The sequence below is a fragment of the Alosa pseudoharengus genome, unplaced genomic scaffold, assembly GCF_046254945.1.
Source record: "Alosa pseudoharengus isolate Yale_2024_CS ecotype anadromous, Long Island Sound unplaced genomic scaffold, YU_APseudo_1.1 YU_APseudo_1.1_scf_22, whole genome shotgun sequence".
Taxonomy (NCBI): Eukaryota; Metazoa; Chordata; class Actinopteri; order Clupeiformes; family Clupeidae; genus Alosa; species Alosa pseudoharengus.
This window is the reverse complement of record NW_027468680.1, coordinates 19,116,722-19,136,721: the sequence shown is the minus strand read 5'-3', so window position 1 is coordinate 19,136,721 and position 20,000 is coordinate 19,116,722. Positions and strand designations below refer to the sequence as shown.

At 43.8% G+C, this 20,000-nt stretch overlaps 2 protein-coding genes across 4 annotated transcripts in view; both read left to right on the top strand.

Annotated features, from left to right (window-relative positions):
• dtnbb (dystrobrevin, beta b) overlaps positions 1–3,322 on the top strand; it is a 35,443-nt gene extending 32,121 nt beyond the window's left edge. Inside the window, exons 15-19 of the mRNA XM_076299934.1 lie at positions 318–474; positions 1,371–1,460; positions 1,561–1,614; positions 1,988–2,017; positions 2,476–3,322. Coding sequence (XP_076156049.1) covers positions 318–474; positions 1,371–1,460; positions 1,561–1,614; positions 1,988–2,001 — 315 coding nt within the window. The 3' untranslated portion in view covers positions 2,002–2,017; positions 2,476–3,322. The remainder of the gene's footprint in view (positions 1–317; positions 475–1,370; positions 1,461–1,560; positions 1,615–1,987; positions 2,018–2,475) is intronic.
• A 4,888-nt stretch (positions 3,323–8,210) lies between these two features.
• The window catches only part of dnmt3ab (DNA (cytosine-5-)-methyltransferase 3 alpha b), a 39,012-nt gene continuing 27,222 nt past the window's right edge, over positions 8,211–20,000 (top strand). For all 3 annotated transcript variants that reach the window (XM_076299223.1, XM_076299222.1, XM_076299221.1), the window contains exons 1-3: positions 8,211–8,376; positions 14,234–14,341; positions 19,236–19,566. In XM_076299223.1, the coding sequence (XP_076155338.1) occupies positions 8,284–8,376; positions 14,234–14,341; positions 19,236–19,566 (532 nt within the window). In that variant the 5' untranslated portion in view covers positions 8,211–8,283. The remainder of the gene's footprint in view (positions 8,377–14,233; positions 14,342–19,235; positions 19,567–20,000) is intronic.

Sequence of the window (20,000 nt, the reverse complement as noted above, 5' to 3'; positions counted from 1 at the left end):
TGTGTGTGTGTGTGTGTGTGTGTGTGCGTGCGTGCGTGTGCGTGTGTGCGTGTGTGTGTGTGTGTGTGTGGATACTGTTTGCTTGGAGACGGTGAGGCTTATGGTGTTCAGTTGAGTGGTCCTGCTGTGTTGTTGTGACTCTGAAGCTCTTCCCCGCATGAATCATGAATTGTGTTGCTGGTTGACTCCTGTCCTCTCTCCTCTCTCTGTGAGAGTCACGAGGTTGTGTTTGTGAGCAGCTCTGTAGTTGACACTGGTCCCTCTCTCTTTCTCTCCATCCACTGCCCCCCCTTCATCCCCCTCTCCTCCCTCCTCAGGCTCAGTCAGGCTCGCCCCACTCCTCGCCCAGCCACAGTGCCAGCTGCTCGATGCCCATGCCCATCCGCTCCACGTCGGCCGGCTCCACGCCCACGCACACCCCCCAGGACTGCCTGGCAGGGGTGGGCGGCGACGTGCTGGATGCCTTCTCTCAGGGTGAGATACCACACACACACACACACACACACACACACACACACACACACACACACACACACCACACCAGCCACCACCAGCCCTGGCCTGTGTGTACATACACACACACACACACATACACCTCCAGCCCTGGCCTTTGTGTACACCTACACACACACACATACACACACACCCTCTGACAGCATACTTCACTTAACTCTGCCGCTAAATCATTTGTGTGAATTACTCTCTTGTAAGTATTGCACACTTATAAAGATTGCCTTTATCTAAGTGGTACTTACCTTTCTGTCTAAACAACGATTACCGTTGCCACCGTTGCTCAATGCTGATTCAGCTATCTCTTTAGAACTACGATCCGATCTATGACTTTCCACATTCCATGATTTCTACTATTGAACGTTACTGAAATAGCACTGACATTGACAGTGACTTCAAAGGACTATATTGGATCACTGTGATGCCTGTACTTGGATAATTCCTTTTCAATGATTTTAGATGAGTCATTTGATGCATTTTACACAACTTCAGTGTAGTTTTGTGATGGTCTATACCAATTATACATAATTATAGTATACATATACAAACTATACATATTTCTGTACTTTTATATTGTTATTTTATGTTAAATAAATGTAAATATTTAAACAAATACATATACAAATATATTAAAGTATATTTCTTCTTTTTGCACAGTTGGGAGACATTTACATGTACATTTATTTACCAGACACTTTTATCCAAATACAGTATGTCAATTATATTACAAGTGCCATTGTCCTCTGAGCAACTCGGGGTTAAATGCCTTGCTCAAGGGCATGTACATGTACAATTATGCATGTGAAAACTAAATCTCTTGATTCCTGAATGTAGTAGTGTTTTTGTGCTTTGTCTTTCAGGTGTACCGAGGAATCTTCGTAATGACCTTCTGGTTGCTGCTGACTCCATCACAAACACAATGTCCTCTCTGGTGAAAGAGCTCCACTCAGGTACACCCCCACCCCGCTTTACACCCACACTCAAATCTTCTCACACCTGCCCATTAACGGTCACAGACTAATGCCCCTCTGTGTCTCTGGACGCTTACAGTGGACGACAGACTGGAGGAAGAGGAGGAGAATCTGAGGAATGGACGAGACAAAGGTGAGTCCGTGCCTCTCTCTTCCTCTCAGTTAAATTGAGCCTCGTGTTCGAGCCATTTTCCACATTGATGAATCATTTGATTGCTGTGGTCCACATGTGAGAGAATATCCAATAGCTATTACCGCTTATGCAATGGTAACAGTGTGTCTTGCATAAGGGCTGTTATATTAATATTCAAGAATCAAGAGCCTCTTTATTGCTATCATGGTGATTTAGAATATGTCTTGCTGTAAGCTTAATTCTTTTAAACACACTTCAGAGACATCAATAGCCATCGTTAATGATTTATTAAAGATGAGAGTTAATCTTTAATGAGATGTATGCCTCCCAGAGCTTCTGAGTGAAAATCTAACACAGTCCCACAATATTATAGCTGTCACAGAATAAAAGGAGCTTCTATCAGGTAAGTACACTACTTCTGAACTGCACCCTCTCATGCTTCTTCTCTTAGTACTCTAGTTGCCCTAACCACCTCCATGTGTATGTGTGTTATGAGTCATTTGCAGTGCTTCCTATGCCTGGTGTCTTGGTGCCTATGTTCGAATGATAAGAGATGCTTTAGTTTGTACCTTTGTACTGTACTGTAATTCTTTTACCTCAAAATAGTGGCTTCAAAGTCATTTTGTTGATACATTGACTCATAAAACAGATAATGGCATCTCTGACATTGGTAATGTGCACCCAGAACTATGTATCTTGGGAGGAACATTACCCATTTTGCCCCATCACCCATTTTTCAATGCACTGAGTATCGCCTTTGAAAATGTATGACATTGGGTATAAATGGCCATTCTTACATTGTTTTGTTTTAAAAGTGGAAAGACCTCTGACACACCTCATGTGCCCCTTCTTCCACCACAGTGAAATGCATCATGGGAACAGGACCACCTTCCACCATTCTCAACATCCGGATGCATTCGCAGAAAAAAGAAAAGAAAAAAAAAAAAACTAAAACAAAGAGCTAGCAACATCAACAATCCTTGCCCTGGCACGAGCACACCGAATAACGCATGCTGTTCAGGCTATTGGGGCTTTTTCACTGTGTGAGTCGGGACTGGCACCCTCGTGTGTGCTGGCAGGAAGTGGTCTCTCACGAACACACGTACTGCACCTTCCTGCTGGAGGTGGAAGGTTCACTCACACAGGAACGGCTTTCTCTGGTTCTCATCTCTCATAGACTACAGATGTCAAAATATAATGTATTCTGGTGCACACAGTTAAGCACACATAGGTATGTTCACTCAAACACAAACACAAACACACACACACATACACACACACACACACACACACTCACACACACACACAGTGTTTCCCCTCCAAAGATGCAGATGCATTTTATTATGAAATTAAATAACAGGAAGTCTGATTTCATATTGATATACTTATGTCTATCTGATGACCTGAATGGTGTGATAAAATAACAAGGATAAAGTACCCAAAGCTTAAAGATCTTTCCAGATTTAGAACAATGTGTATAGAGCATGCACATTATTTTAATCAATATCAGGCCATCAGCAGAGATGACTGGTCTCCCAATAAAGTGAGATCTTGGATACCACGGGTCAAAACGTTCTTTACAAAATATAGATTTTCTTTGATATAGCAGGCAGTTCATGATTGTATAATCATGTTTGTTATCTGTTTGGACAGTCCCATCCATGTTCTTACTTTCCCACACCCTTTAGTCAGTAAATGGGAAAACCTTACACACCACACACACACACACACACACACACACACACACACAACTACAACTACAGCTTACAAGTACAAAAGCACATGCACACATCCTCACCCAATAAACCCATACTCTTGTACAAAATTTCTGTCACTAACCCTCCAATGCAAACGGCCACTACAGGCATTTAAAGAACAACTACTCTCAACTACTCTATCAGATGGTCCCAGTGGGAGTGTGTAATGACTGGGACTGGGACTTTTGGGGTCGGTGCATGTTGGGGGGGGGGGGGGGGTGAAAGCTCAGGGTTAGTTGTGGGGGGGGGGGGTGTTGCCAAGAGGGAGAGAGTCAGACTCTTGTTTTTGTTATTTATTTGTTTGTTTATTTATTTATTCATTTATCTGTTCGGTTATTTATTTATGTATTTATTTATTTATCTGTACACTGCTGCTAAATCTTTCCGTTGGAAGAAGTGTGGTTTTGAGAGGGTGGTTTTCAAGTGATGCCAAACTGGCCTGCTTTGTGTGTGTGTGTGTGTGTGTGTGTGTGTGTGTGTGTGTGTGTGTGTGTTGTGTTGTGTTGTCATACTTATCGTTTTCTTTTCCGCCTTGTGAAAGAGGGAGATGAGGTGGCATACCTTTAGGCCGCTCCCAGGTGTTACTGGTTTAAATAAATTGTTTCTCTCTCTCTTTTTCTTTCATTTCAAGGGCTTTCCTTTATTAAATGGAAAGTCATATAATTGTCTGTGTTTAATTAACTGGTGCTCAGGGACTCTCCAGAGCATTATGGGGGGCTGTAGACGCGCTTGTGAACTAATGGGCTTAATGGACTCCAGATGCACCCGCGGCAGGGTCAAAGGTCAGTGTGGGTCATAAAAACATTGTGCAAGATGCCGATTGGTTAGCGCTGAAGGGCTCTGAAGTGAGGGAAGAGACCTGATGTGATCGGCATTGGTCAAACAACAGTGAGAGGGCGTTGCATCAGTGGCTATTCTTACCCATGCAAGGACCATAGGTGCATACACAATAGTGTGACCCTCCCCCCCCCCCTCGTGAGAAAGGCGGTGGTTCCTGCTATTAAATGCATTCAGCTGAATATCCATGCACCGCACCACACCCCACCCCACCCCCTGAGCATTGCACTTTGGGCAATTGCATCACCTAATACCAACCTCCACTACTTGGCAGTACAGACATTCATAGATCTCAAGGCAGGTGGGCAGATAAAAACCCCGCAGTAGATGACACTATCATTTGACTACAGCATCAGGGTGCTGAAGTGATTGAGAAAAAGTATTGTTTTGGATACTAATCGCACATTGAGTTTCCATATACATTTGTAAAAGCAGAGATTGTTGTGAATGTTGTTTCTTCAAATCATTTGGCAGCTAATTATGATCCATGGTTTGAATTTCTTTGCTGAGGTTTTTGCGATGTTTGAATATTGGAGCTTATGTACAGGCCTGAAACAGAAGCATGTTAAAAATAAGACAAATTTCAAGGCCTTTCTTTTCCATAGCGTGTGAAATATTCCTCTCTGCAATCTCTTATTTCATTACAGTGTTTATTCCAAATAGTTGTAAGTTTCAAAGCAAAGAGCTATAAGGTAGTTTTCTGTTGTTTCAGGAAGAGGGTTAGGGCAGCTGAACTTGCTAGAGCTGGATTTGTAACAGATGTGTGTCAAAGCGCATTATAAAGAGAACCACATCACTGTATGTTCATAGAACTCAAAGCTAAGAGTATCACAAGAAAAAAAATAACTCTAAAGACACAAGGAGGCTTAACTCTAGGCCTTTGCTAAAGGTATGAATGCAATACTCCAATGTAATTGTGTACTAGCCGTAGAGGACAGAGCTGTGTAAAGCATTGCTGTGCATCAACTGCGCAACCTTTAGTTAGGACTTTTTGTACTTTGGTCTCTAGGAATGCAAGCATCTGTTAATCTGTGTTCATTTGTGAGTCTGGACATCATTGGTTAACTGTTCTGCCTTTTACATTTGTGCCAAAAGATTTGCAAACTTTTGCTTGTGTCAAGTCTATATTTTGTTTGTTTTGTGTGTATGTGTGTGTGTGTGTGTGTGTATGTATGTATGTCTGTGTGTGTGGTTGATTGACGTGTGTGCATAAGTATATACTGTATGTGCATTGCAGCATATTTTTATCGATTGTGCCATTGATTTGCTTTAGATGAGTCAGTAGACCACCTGCACTTACATGTGTATGATTGACTGCTACCCTGGACCAAACAATCACAGCAGATCCAAGAAATATGTAAGGTACACCAGCGCCTGTCTCTTTACACAGGGAAGTGTACAAACTCTTGAATGAAGAGATGTCCATGCTGTCCGTCCAGTTGCAATCCATGCCAACATGTGCAGGTAGTCAACACTGGCCAAAACTTGGTCATTTTGCTTAAGATTTTGCTGCTAAGATGAAATGTTGTCGATTATGGTTCTGTATGACATTTTTACAGCCATGGTTTGTCACCTTATGTATGTCTTTTGTAAATTCATAAAACGTGAAATATATTAAAAGATGCTCAGAAATGTCATGGATCTGTTGATTTGTGCTTGTGTCATTTAAATAATTGTGTTATCCGGGGACATGTAGCATACTGGTCTTCTTCTGATGTCCTTATAGATGGATTTCTTAACATTAATTATTAAACCTAACCAATATGCTTTGAAAAGCAAGAGCAAATCCTGTGTGTAGCAGTCTCTTGGAGGCAATCACAACCAGGTACTTGAATTTGTTCAGTATGTGGGTTTGTTATATTAACACATGTACATGGATGTGTGTGTTTACATGCAGGCGTGTGTGTATGTGTGTTGCACCTGTTTATCATGATCGTAGTGTCGGAAATCATAAACACCATCATTACCAATACAAAGTTAGGGCTGAGGTAGCAAATATGTCAGATGCTCTCTACTATTGCTTCTGCTACAGTAGTATAGTTGTGTTAGTCAAGTCATACTATGGTGTGTGTGTGTCCATGTGCCAGCTGTCCCCAGTTGACCCACAACAAGAGGGAGTCTCCATGAACATTGCGCTCTGTTGGTTCTGCAGAACCTTCCGGATCAGTGAATCCCAACGGCCTACTGTTCTAGAGCACCATCCATGAGTGTGATGGTTTAAGCAGAGTAGAGAAATGTGTCCCTCTAGTGGTGCTCTCTTGGCTAAAACAAAGTTATGTAATATATAGCTCAAGAATAAAGAGAAAAGGCTTTGTCTTACCAGATATGCCAGAGAGTGACTACAATTTTGAGTTGCCCATGAAGCTCTCATGGATAATAAATCAATGATCCACACTTTTATATACATAAGAATATAGTGTATAGCTCTATCTTATCATGCCAACGCCTCATTCATACAAGCATTCAAGCTGAATGCATGACCTTCACATTGCAAACACTGAGTCAGTTCAGCTATGATCATTTATACTGTACATAGTAATTGTGTAGTTATATTTGATATGGACTGAGGTTAGGATATTAAAATCAACCCCCTTGGCATATGCAGAATATAAACAGCATAGGCCTACTTAGAAAAGTTTTTTTTTTAAGGGGAATGTTTCAGTTGTGACAGCCTGATAAGAAATCTCTGGTTAATGTAGTCTTGTTCTCACAATATGAAACGAAAACAACTGTTCCACTAAGATCTATGAATGAGCCATGGGGTTATAGAGTACAAAGTCCTACACCCGGCTCGCTTTAGGACCTTGCAGAAGCATGTTAAATCCGCTGGCCTCTGCAGTGTGAGCGGAGCATCTGGAGGAGGGCTGGCCGGCTGGGAGGTGGAGGACGGGGAAAGAAGCCGAAGGAGGATCCGGGAGCCTGCGGAAACAAAAAGGGTCAGGCCTGGGACTTGGCGAAAAGGGTAATTAACGCTGTGATACACTTATTTAAAAATCAGTTCCCGTAGTCAAAATGATCCGCCATGCGCGGTTACCTGTTACCAGGCGTGAATGGAGGCCATATTAAAGAGGCGAAGTGTAGTCGATGGTGGAGGGACAGCCAGACGTTTTCGTGCTTTTGCAGATGTGGGCTTTAGACATTGCGATATGCACTTGAACTTGATGACCGTACGTATAGCACCAGCACTACGATTGCACTACCTCAATAGGCTGCACGTCGAGCCTAAAAGAAAATCGCATTTTTTTTCTCCAAAAGGACTCGGCCTCAAACAGGGTCTCCACTCAAAAGCTGATTCAGTTATCAATGAAAAACGAACAAAAGTTGTCTTATATTCGCTCTCAAGAAAAGCAAATGGTGGTAACGGCCAGACCGAGAGCTTTAGATACATCGTCCTCGATACCTATACGCTTCCAACACACCTTATTCACGATTTACCTGACCCTTGATGACAGAAAGGTGAGGTGCAGATAATTGTGAATCCAGCACATTTTGCCTACCTGCTATAGCCTACTGTAAGGGCGCGCAAACATTTCGATCCTCCATCAGAAACATCAGTGATGTATTATGTTATAACATTTAGGCTAAACCTATGCATGCATTAAAACCATTTCTTGATTTAATTGGAAATGTCATTTCGCAGATTAATCATTTACAAATAAAAAAGAATAAACAATTAAGTTAATATTTTGAATGATTCTCAGCTTGATGTAGATACAGTTAAAAAAAGTATGCAAAGAGTACAAATGTACCTTTTGATTTTTTTTTTCCGGAAGAGGCCTACACAGGAAATGTGTAGCCAATATTGCGCAGTGCTCCATAGGTGGCTTACCATCCCCTGCAAAGTCCTGCAAACCCAGCGTGAGAATGTTATAATGCGTAATATGTTATTTAGGTTAATGTGATGTTTTGTATTATTGTAACTATGCGGGACAACAACTTATTGCATTATTTTGCTTATTTTTGCAGGGGGTCTGATAGAAGAAGGATTATCAGCTTTTAGACCTCTGATTTTATTTTTACTTTCTTTTTATATATATATTTTTTAATCATTATTGAAGTAACTTTGTCATTCTTCATGACAATGCCGTCCAACTCCGTCACCAGCACTGCCAACGCAACCATCTTCAAAAGCTCAGAGTACACATGTGACCCAGCCGGCAATAGAATGGTAAGGAAAAGACACCTCCAGTGTCTGAGGCAGCTAACAACCTGAGGAATGCTGATGGTACTCGTTTTGTATTTGTTGTCAAAAGTGGGAAAAGTTGTTCCACAAAAGATGTGTTAATGGTAGGGGTTGTAGTAGGTGAAACCTTTTAAAAAACACCTATAATTATGATTAAAATGATATGATAAAAGTATTTAATGCCATGTAATGCACAATGGACTTGCAGTTGCCTAACTGTGTTTTTGATTTGTTTCAATACACATTGTTACAGGTTTGATAGTTGAATTACAATACAGGACTGAACATAGTTATTTTTCCCATCCTCAGTTACATCATATCACTAACCTTTCATCACCAGTAATCAATAAGGTTTCTACCGGGCATAGTTATAGTCCTCCTTAAGTTTAAGACCTTGTTGCCAAAATTGTTGCTCTGTTTTTTTCCTTTAGTCCAAGCTTTGCCATCCCATTAAGATGTCACTTATCAAACACATACCTCACAGTTTTGTTTTGAATACACTCTGTGTGCAGCAGGATCCTCTGGAGGGAATTCCCTTTTTGTATGAATAAGGAATTATTTTGGTAGCCTACTATGTGGTCCTTATGCTACAGATTACAATGTGGGCAGTGTGATTGTGCTCCGACTGACCGCAGAACACAATCATTAGACATCTTGTCTTTGAATCCACAGTTCCAACACAGCAAGCACAGTATCAATGAAACACTCTGTGTGTACAAGCTAACAGGAAGTTAAGATGCCCTCTGGACAGTCGTCAGTGGACTTGAAACATAAAACTGTTGTCACAAGTATGCTCGATGGCACCTAGATGATCCGGGGGATTCTCTTTACATGGTGTTGCATCATTACCCACATATCCGCACATGAAAAAATTAAGAATAGTACTGACATTGTCATTACAATGTTTTACTGAACACACTGACCTGGTAGTGGCTGCCATACTGTTGTATTTGAGGAGCTGACTGACATATCTGACCAAAGCAGACCTCTGCTCATTTATCAGGATGAGAAAGTCAGGTGTAGAATTAAGTGGGGCACAGAGATGGCGCAGTGACCCATTAATGCGCAAGATCTTTTTTTTCATGACTATATAAGGTCATAGAGGCTACCATTAATACAACACTATTAGACTTTGGCTGTCAAAGTGTGAGGTATGTTCAGGACACAGACAATGTGTGTGCACACTTCTGTATATGTGTATGTGTGTGAGGCTGATGACTTGTTGTCCTCAGTGCCACTGAGAAGATGCTATACCTAGTTTATTACAGTGATTGCCTTGAGAGGACATAGTTTGTCTGAGTGGTTTCCTGATACGAAAAATGGCATTTTCAGTCTCATTAGAACTCTCCATCATCACAGGAGGCCATCTTCAATCACCCGCCTTTAGCACCTCTGACTTGCTCTCCTCACACTGTAACTGCTCCCTCTGCACCTCTCACCTGTTTTACCCCTGTACGATAGCCCTGTGCTCATTATCCCACCTCTCAACACCTTGTTTCTCCCTGGAGACTTCTCTGTCTGGCCACCAGGCCCACAGCCTGAACGCCTGCCTCAGCGCTGCCTACTCTGTCTAGCGCAACACCTCATTGACCACACCTGTACCTCTGTCCAAATTCTATCTTCGTCTCACAGCCTCACCCTCCGTCTCAGTGGCCTTTTCTGTGTCAGTGGCCTCGCTGTGTCCTGTGTTCCCTCCGCTTCCCTCACTGTCCCACTTGTTTTGTTTTCTCCCCTCAGACCGTCTTTGTCTCCAGACATGGTGAGTGCCGGTCTTGTTGTTGGCGCACTCCGTGCCCCTCTAGGGTATATACACAGAGTTGCGGTCAGCAGTGGTCAACATGGTGGGTGTGGGCTGTGGCGAGGTAGGCTCGCGCGGCGGCGGCCTCTGTCTGGCTGTGATTTACGTGGGGTTGGGGGGCGGTGGTGGAGGCGGGAGAAGGGGTTGAAGCTCGTCCTTTGCTTCCTCATTGGTCATGCGCTGCTCGTAGTCCTGTTGCCAGGCAACAACCCTTGCCTTAAATAACCAGCCACCGCCGACAGAAATAGAGCGTAGATATTGACAGCCCTCATTGAGTTCACGTCGGGGAAGGCCGATTTTTTTATGTCCCCATTGTTTTATTATGTCTGGTGGTTATACAATTTAGAGTCTGGAGACATTATTGTTTATTTTGCTCATCATATTTGGGAGGGGGATTGTATGAATTACCACCTTGTTTATGCATCAGTGGTTAGTTACAAACAAGGCATTCATTGTCTAAATTTAGCCATATTCACAGATTAAAACTCATTTTGGAAACTGTCAGCTGATGAAGGGGTTGTTGGATGCATTTAAGTTACGACCTTTGACCTTTTAATTTGGATGGTTGGTCATTTTGTTTCAATTGCTCAACTTTGGACTCTGGGCTCACAGAGAAATCTTATCTTGAGGCTGGAATAGAAGTGCTTCAGTGAGCTCCCCCCTCCTCAGAGGAGTGTGGCCGTGTCTGTGTCTCTGTCTTGGGTCAGCACAGTCACTCTTGGCTCCTCCTCTCCCTGGTGCACCTGCAATCAGCGCATCAGCATCTACCCCTCTCTGCCCTGGTGCCTCCAGTCCCAGCAGAGACATTGTAAGAGAGGAGACAGATCACTGCGGGAACAATGAATGGGCGAGTCTGTAACACGAAAGATGGTGGAGGTCCTGCCCTCTCTGTATTATAAAGAATCAATCAGATTGTTGGAAAAGGCTTCATCTGAACGTAATGCTTATTTTTAGAGTAGATTAGATTAAATTCAACCTTATTGTCATTGTGCAGAGTAAGTAGAGAGTAGTGCAAGTAGAGAGTGCAAGTAGTAGTGCAAGTAGAGAGACCACAAAATGCTGTTTGAGTCTAACCAGAAGTGCAAAAAAGTGCCATGTGATAAACACCGTATAGACAGTAGTGCAGTGTAGACAGTAGTATACAGTTAAGAAAGTAGTATGGTTTACAGTAATATAAATGAACTATGAATATGTGCAATGTATTAGCAGTAGCCTTATAAGTTGTCCCTGTCAAGGTTGCCAATGATTTCCAATGATTTCCACAACTAATATAGCATTATCTGTGCAGAGAAATTTGGCATAATCACCGAAATCAAATCAATCTGAAAAATAGTCCTTTTTTAATCCTTATTTGAGCCACTTTTGAAGCATGTTGTTTATGTCAATTTTATTAGGTGGTTGCAGTGATGTACTTTTAAGGTCAGTCTGACCATTCTGTATGGAGTTATGAGTCTCACTTTTAATTTAGATAGGAGCCTGATCTTATTTTCCCTAAATAGCTGCCTTGAGACGTGGCCAAGATGGCTGCCGAGTGGCGAGAATTGCCTGCAAGGACTAATTGACCCGACTCCCTCTAGCCCCCTCCTGTGACCTTCTGACTGCCCCATTGCAGTTTTCTCCTATGTAGTTGAAGTTTTACAGATCAGTACTTTTCAAGTTCTTGCAATGAGAACTGTGAGGGGTCTGCCCTTAATGAATCAATTAGTTAATCAGTTTATTTTTAATGATTCAGTTAAAATGAAATCAGATGAGGCAACGATAGAGTAAAGGAAACAATTCTGCCATTTTACAGCAGCTTGCTGCTATTGCCACCTGTTACAGTCACTGATATGAGCTTGCTTGTTTAAAAAGCCAATCTTCCTATAATAACATACAGTACATCAAGCAGTCAACTGAGTTGTTAATGCCAATGTTAGAGACAGGTAGGATTTGAGTCACTTTTGTAGTCACTCCAACAGAGACAGACCATACGAAAGCAATGATGGATTTTACAACTATTCCATCCCAACGCATGATGCAGCCAGTTTTCATCTTTTTGAGATGCTTACTCAGATATGATTAGGGCTTGAACTCTCGAACTGCCAGATGTGTATAGTTGCCTGCTTTTTCAGCCCAGGGCTGCTATTGAGTGTGCTAAATCTGCTCTTCAAAGAGGTGTAGAAGAGTTGAAGAAGCACTTGTCTTCATGCAGTAGAGAAAGTTGTCAGAACAAAGGCGATTCGGTCGAATTTATCCCCGAATAACACCCATGTGTGAATGATTTTGGAGACATCTACTGTACCATCATTCTCTGTGGTCCCATGCCAGGTTAGCCATTCCCTGTGTGCGCATATGTTGGCTACCTCTTGTGTTGACCATATGGGAAATCCTCCACGCCGATTCTTGGTCAGACTTCGTGAGGAACTGATGAACGATTACTATCTACGGCCATCTGGGAAGCAGCCTTCTCCCTGCCTTCACTGTCATCTTGAACACTCCCCTCCCCTCCCAGCAGAACTCTTTGGCTTTGAGCGAGGGGTTTTGTTGAAGGGGGGTAGGGCAGGGACGCTGAGCTTGTCTATCAAAGCCAGATTGGATGTGGTTGTAGGGAACTTTGCCTATTTTAACAGCTCAGAAGTGACATGCAGTTCCTCTTTCTTCATCGTAGCACTCTCCGTTCTGCCCAGAGTGGCTATAAAATAGAATAAAGAGTAAGTGAACTTCACAAGGGGCTAAATGTTGTGTGCTCCACATGTGAATACTAGAGATCCCAAGGGAGACCTCAGCCAGTGGTTCGCAGTTGAACAATTGAGAACTGGGTTGATGTTTTTATGTTCTCAAGTCCTTTCAAATAAAGGCCATAGGCAAAGTCTTTCTGTGGCAGTTAAAATCTATTGTATGCCCTGGAAAAAAAGGAACACTTTGGGGGTAAACTCCATTTACCCCATCATGATAACCTTTCAGTAAGTCTATTCTGATGGGTTACATGGCAAATTGTTGTCAATTAGCTACTGCTCTCTTCATGATATTATCACGTCTGTTTTAACTGCCACAATAGGTCATGTAGACATGAAAGACTTCCCTATTGGACATTTGGAATTCATCCTTCAGATTATATTCCATCACCCGGACAAGGGCTGTCCATGAATTTGCACGAAACACCTGCTTCGTATTATGCTCCTTTCATTGAGGCGGACATCAATGGTTACTTGTGTCCTAAATGAAAAATGTAAATGCCTTCATGCACTTCTGGCGATAATCTTGTTCGAGAGGGGCTTTTATGTAAATGATACCATTAAGGTCCTTCTCGAAGCACAACTCACAGGTCAACTTTCCACAAGTCTTTTCTGTCTCTGGACTGCTGTAGAAAAGCCTTCACTAGCACGCTACAGAGTCTTGAGATTTTTTTCTGAAGATAGTGTTTTTTTTTTTTTTTTTTAAATGAAAATCCTGTGACATGGTAGTTTTTTCCTGAAAACCTAGAAGTATTTACCAATAAAAAGTACATACATGTGGATTGACATTTTCCCACAGTATGTAAGATGCTTTCAGTTGCTGTGATTATTCAGCCAATATTTTCAGTGGCAAAAAAATGCTACTCAGCAAGCCAAGTCCCGATAATCTGATAAAAAGCATAAAATATAATATTTGTTTTGCTCTAATTTTGTTTGTTTTCCCTGTTGTAAGCAGCATACTCTGGTTTCCTCCCCACAGTCCAAAGACATGTATGTCAGGAATGTTAGGCAGCAGATACTCCCACCACTGGCTCAGACCAAGGCACTGACCAGAGAACAAGAGTTGGTCACTCATTACCACAGGCTGCCCTTTGCTCTTAAATAGAAACACTGGGTTTGATCCACAGAATGTTTTTTCCCCACAGCAATCAATAGAGAATAATCAAACATTCCAATCAATGCACCGACAGTCGCTTCGAAGTAATTATCTACTAAATGACCGATGCAGATGTTGATGTAGTAGAGTGGGAGTGAAACATTGTGTGCAGTGTATTATACAGTATGGGTCATTAGGGGAGAGCTGATGGCATCGCTCTGTTTGGCTCCGCAGAGCGACAACAGCAGGATGGACAAGCAGTTTGTCACCATGGAGACGCCAGCCCACAGCAGCCCGGCTGCAAAAGTCGGGCGGCCGGGCCGGAAGCGGAAGCCATTTCCGGTAAGTTGCTGCTGACCTCTGTGGTTCACACCTCACGTGTTTTTATGCGTTATGCATGCGTGCATGTTTGTTTATCCTAGTCTTTGCTTGGGTTTACAGCTCACGTGTTTTTAATGTTATGCACATGCTCATGTTTGTTTATCACAGTGTTTGTGTATTCATACTGTGTGTTTGGAAAGGACAAGTTGTTGGTCACATGAAGTGAGTCCTTGTACAAAAAATGCCTTGTTCAGTTCAGAACCTGAATCAAGACTTGACGGGACTAGACTAGACAAGAAAACACACACACACACATACACACACACACACACACACACACACACACACACACACACACACACACACACACACACACACACACACACATGCATTTGTGCATACAGTGACTAAATTTAACCTGCACATATCAGGTTCTCCATGCCCGTTGTAAATGCCTCTGTGGGGTTGGAATGTATCTCTGTTTACATGCAGGTCTGTGGGTGGTGAGCAGAAGCAGGCAGGTTCAGCTTCCCCCTTTGCTGGGGCTGTGACCTAGTTTGACTTTTGACCCCTAGTAGAGGGCATGTCTGGGTCACCAGATCACCGAAAGGGTTGCATAACATTCCTCTAACTCATTCCCTTGCTCTCTCCGAGCCTCTCTTGGACTGATCGCTCTTCAATCTCTGTCTCTCTTTCTTGGTCTCTCTCTCTCTATCCCTTTTTTTTTCAACCATCGATCCACCCCTTTTCATCTGACTCTTCCCTTTCTCCAGCCAAGTCATCTTCATATGCATGAGCCTGGGCTGTCTCTTTCTCTCTGTCTTTCTCTCGCTCATCCTCTCCCAGTCTCCTTCTCCTTCTCTTCCTCTCCTCCCCTATCTCTTGTCCTTCGCACGTTTGCTTTCATCCTTTTGGCTTGAGTGCTCTCATCGTCTCTAAGTACTCGTAAAAAAAGCGAGGGGTCTCCAGCAGGTCTTGGGTAGATCCCCCCCCTTGTGCATAAATAACTAATAGCAGGGGCATGTTAGGGCATGTGAAAGCTCCCGTAGACCGAGTGGTGCAGCTGATGTTGTTGTCGTTAGTCCTGGTGCTTCGGTGAGAAGAAGGGGGAAGGGCGGGCGATGCGAAGGTTTGGGGTGGGGGGGGGGGTAGGGGGTGGGGTGGTGTTGGTGGTGGTCTGGGGGGGGTTGTGATTCGGAGGAAGTCCTGCAAGGGAGAGGTGACCCTGAGTGCAACCATTGTGCCGCCCGTCGTTTCGGTGAAATATATGGCCGTGGAGTCGTAAAGCCGCCTGTCTCTCTGGGTGGAGCCACTGCTGGTGATGGGTGTAAAAGTGGGTGATGGGAGGGCGGCGTGGGGGTGGAGGGGGACTCTTCCTCTCCGAAGACGTGCTCCACTTTTCCCTTCTCCAGACCCACTAATGGAATTATTTTTTGGAGGGGTGATTTTTTTGGGTGGGGTGGGAGTTGCTATATATAGGTACGGTCGCAGTACCGCGGCTGCCAAGGCATACATAGTGCCCTTCCCTTCCTTCCCCCAACCCTGCCCCTGTCTCAGCGGCCCTCCGTGGCTTCCTCAGATGTACTTGTTGTTTTTTTTATCTGCCGGGGTCACGGAGGCCAGGCGTTGGTCCCGCGAGGGTTGTAAACCTCCTGGATATCTGCCATGGCTCTCAAGCGGCGCGATCTGCTGATTTGTGGATGTGTTGATCGGTTGAGTCTGTTTACAATCAGTGCTCTTTTCCGCCCTCTGCTTTCCTGGCCTGCTTGGACGAGAAGAGGCACGAGATAATCAGCCTGGAACGCACCCATTGGCAAAAAGATTCTCACCTATTTCCTCAATTAATGATTAGAATGTTTTTTAAACTAGGAAGGGATGTTCTTCTGCAATACCTTTTATAGAAGGTATTGTAAAGGGCACTTCAGGTATCTCTCTGTCTATCCTTCTGATTGTCTTAAGAGACTTCAAAAGGGTTCTACTATGTGGTATAAGTCACCAGAGGGCTGTAAATGAAATTAAACGAAAAGTTTATTGTTGTATTTAGTGCCATGAACAATAGACATTGTCTTGAAGTGTTTACAGAGCCCAGTGCCTGAACCTTAAGGAGTTCTTCCATGGGAATAAACTCTCTCTCTCTCTCTCTCAGGTGGGCTGTGGTATTGTTCGGGCAGGCCTGGGCTGTATATGAGCTGTGTTGTCCTTATACGCACAGCCCTGAATAGTAAAGCGGCACTAGGCAATGATTCATCCTGTGAGGGTGGGTGGGGGTTAGGCAGCCTGGGCTCCTTCCTGAATGAAGCGCCCTTTTGAGGCATGACTCCACGTCCGTCAAGTGACCTAAACAAAGCTGGGGAGGGGGAGAAACAGGAAAAGGGAAGAGAAAAAGAACTCCCCCTGAAAAACCGCCAACATTCCTGCCATTTTCCCCCCACACTCGAGAAAACTCTGGCCCAGAAATGAGGCCGAATGGAAGGAATGTACAGTATAGCATGTACAGGGCGCGAGGGCAAGCCACTGGACTCCCACCCGCCTCCGCTGAAGCACAGGGAGAAAGAGAGAGAGAGAGTGATTGAAGGCTGTGTGAGAGAGATTAAGAGTGATTCTAAGTGCAGTTGTTGAGCTTAACCCTCTCCTGCTCTTCAAAAGCAACTGGACATGAGAGCTCAACGCATGCTGCCACAGTGGCGCAGCTGAGTGTGGATTTATAGGTTGATCTGGAAGATGTCACCTGTAGGCTATGTCAATGCATAAATTAGCATTTTGATGGCTATGTTCTGTGTCGTAAACTGGTCAGTGTAAGGTAGCGCATGGTTAGAATAATGGTCAGTAGTTTATCATGGCTAGTGTAGTGGTCAGTACTGACATCTTGTGAGAAAGCTACTGGGTGTAAAGCCCAGTTCAGGTTTTTATTATATGAAGCTTGCAAACTGTATATATCTCTATTCCCATTGGTTTTGGATTTCATGTGAAATACTCCCCCCCCATTCACACACACACAGTCTTTTGGACTGAGAGACATGAATGGTGGGGATTTAAAGTTTCACATCCTTGTGTCATCACGCCGGCTCAGATCTATTGCTTAGGCACTGAAATGGATCCCTTGCTGCTGTGCTTTTGGCTGCCTCGCCACTAAGTAGTACAGATGAGTCAGTGATGAGGGGGACAAATTTCTCCTTGGAGGTCAAGAAAGCGATCCTCTTTTTCTGCTCGTAATGTGGCGTTTGTGCTTCTGAGTGGAGTCCAATTGGAAGTGCTACTCCACCTCTGTTTGACATTTATTGAAAATGAATGGCACCCATAGCCATATTTCCCCTCTGTTTGGGACGAGGAATGACCGCTTTGGGAGACGGTAAAGTTGTAAGAGTAGCAACAAGAGAGAGAAAGAGTGAGTGAGTAAGTCAGTGTGTATGTGTGACAGCGAGAAAAAGGGAAGGAGTTCATTTAAGCACCAGCATTAGTCCGTTTATTATTCTTACTTGTGAGCTTGCGAGCACACACTTGTGTCAATACACATTTCACGTCTCCCCTCGGAGACTGGTAAGCTAAACAACAGCTGTTAACATGGTTGTGAGACTCTCCATGTGGCTCACACACATAAGGGCCACATACATGGAGTTAATGCACGGAGGAACTCCTAATACCTGACTTATTCTAGAATAATCCTACAGATTCCGCATATCATATACACACACACCGCAAAGTCCATGCTCTTAATCTAGTTTAAGCAGCACATATGTACAGTATAGTTTAAACAGCACATACATACAGTACTGTACAGTACATACATGCAGATGCATGGCATGGCCAGATCCTTTCTGCTATGCGTGTGACAGCTTGGTCTGCTGCCAGCCGCAGCGAAAGGCTAGTTCTTCTGTGAGACAGTGAACAGGTGACTGGCTTTACTCTGTCACTGGTGTTTATATGCAGACAGACAGAGAAACACAGGGTTGACACTGAGCAGTTCTGGCTGACGGCTGGTAACGATAGCTGCTGTGATGTGCCATGGCCAATGTCAGAGCATCAGCATGCTGCATTGAGCTACAGTATAGAAGCTGTTTTCATGCATTAGGTAGTATTTGCTAAACTAGATTGGCCAAACTCAACACCAGTTCATTCATGGTGGTGTTCATTGCTTTTTGTGGTGTTTTGTGTGTTGCATTTACTTGTTTTAGGTTTGAAAATAAAACGATTTTGAGTACACCAGTGATGTATCACTAAAATGTCATGATCGGAGATTTGGGGAATACAATTGATGTTTGTTTATAGTCTTTTTGTAATATTCACCTCATCATCAACCATCTCTTGTATTTGTCATGTCATTCCCAGACCAGAACCAAGAGCTGAGCAAATATTTACTTGAAACCAAACTAAGAGCTGCAGTTTTTGGCAAACGTGGGTTCTATTGTTTGTGCGCCCATGAGTGCTGGTTGAGGGTTCACATCTGTCAGTGCTCACATTTGTCAAAAGCCAACTCAGTTGAGGAGAATAGTTGACAGGTTTGCTCTGCACCAAACAAGCTCACAAGTTCAAGCTTTGTGGGACTTTTTAGAGAAACTTGGTTTCTGCACCAAGTGACAGTTTTGGCCTTTGGTTCTGTTTGGTTTTGGAAAGCTCTCTGGGGCTCTTGGCATGGTTACATGAAAAATGACTGACTTTGTGGTATAGCCATGTTTTAAAATCACTGTAGAAGTCCACTGATTGTATTGACAAGAATTGATATATAATCAGTAATGCCATGTGTCTTGAGGGTGCTTGCTGTCACATATAATACTGCTATCAGAGGGCAAATAGAGGTCGTGTCGGTTCAATCAGTCACCTGTTGAACGACCTGAAGTAGATTAAATGCAGTGGGTCAGACAATGCGAGTGCTGTTTTGCTATGTGACTGACACAAGTTTGTCTCCTTCCTGGTCTAGCGGATGGACGGGTCAGCAGTAGGCGTGGTGCGGAGTCACCGAGAACCCGAGAGCCTTCCTCAGGTGCGCAATGGCGACCTGGGTCACCATGACAACAGAACAGTGGCCAAGGTGTGCCAGCTGAAGCAGGAGCCGAAAGTTCCGGAGAACGGGCTGTTTGGGAGTGCAGCGAGCAGCAGCCCGAGCCCCAGTCCGAGTCTGAGCTTCTCCCAGGAGAACGGCGTGGCGGCCAGCCGAGACGAGCAGGAGAACCCCGAGAAGGACAAGGAGGAGGGGCTGGGGCCCCCACGCAGGAAACGAGGCCGCAGGAAACTGGAGCGGCCCACCAAATGTAAGCCATGCAGCCTATCCAGCGCGCTCCACATTTCTGGATGTAACACAACATAGAACTTTTCTACACATTGTTGTTTTCATCTAACATGTCTTGATGAAAGTGCCTGCTATATACTGTTAAATACATATTTTTATTATTTCACTGCTGTAAGACACTGTACATACACATATTACAGGTAGCATGTGTCCATGGTGCAGTGTTGAAACCCACACATGGGCATATTTTCAGTAGTGGTTACTCTGACAGACATAGCCCATCTGTGTCGGTAGCCTCAAGGGAAGTTTGTGTTGAACACAGAGAAAAGGACAGACCCATCACTCTCATACAGTGTACTCTGTGACTGGGCCCTGTTGCTTCCAACATGCTCATCTTTTCCCCTCACCTCTCCACTGTCCTGTCTCTTTCTCTCTTTCCATCTCCCTGCATCTCTC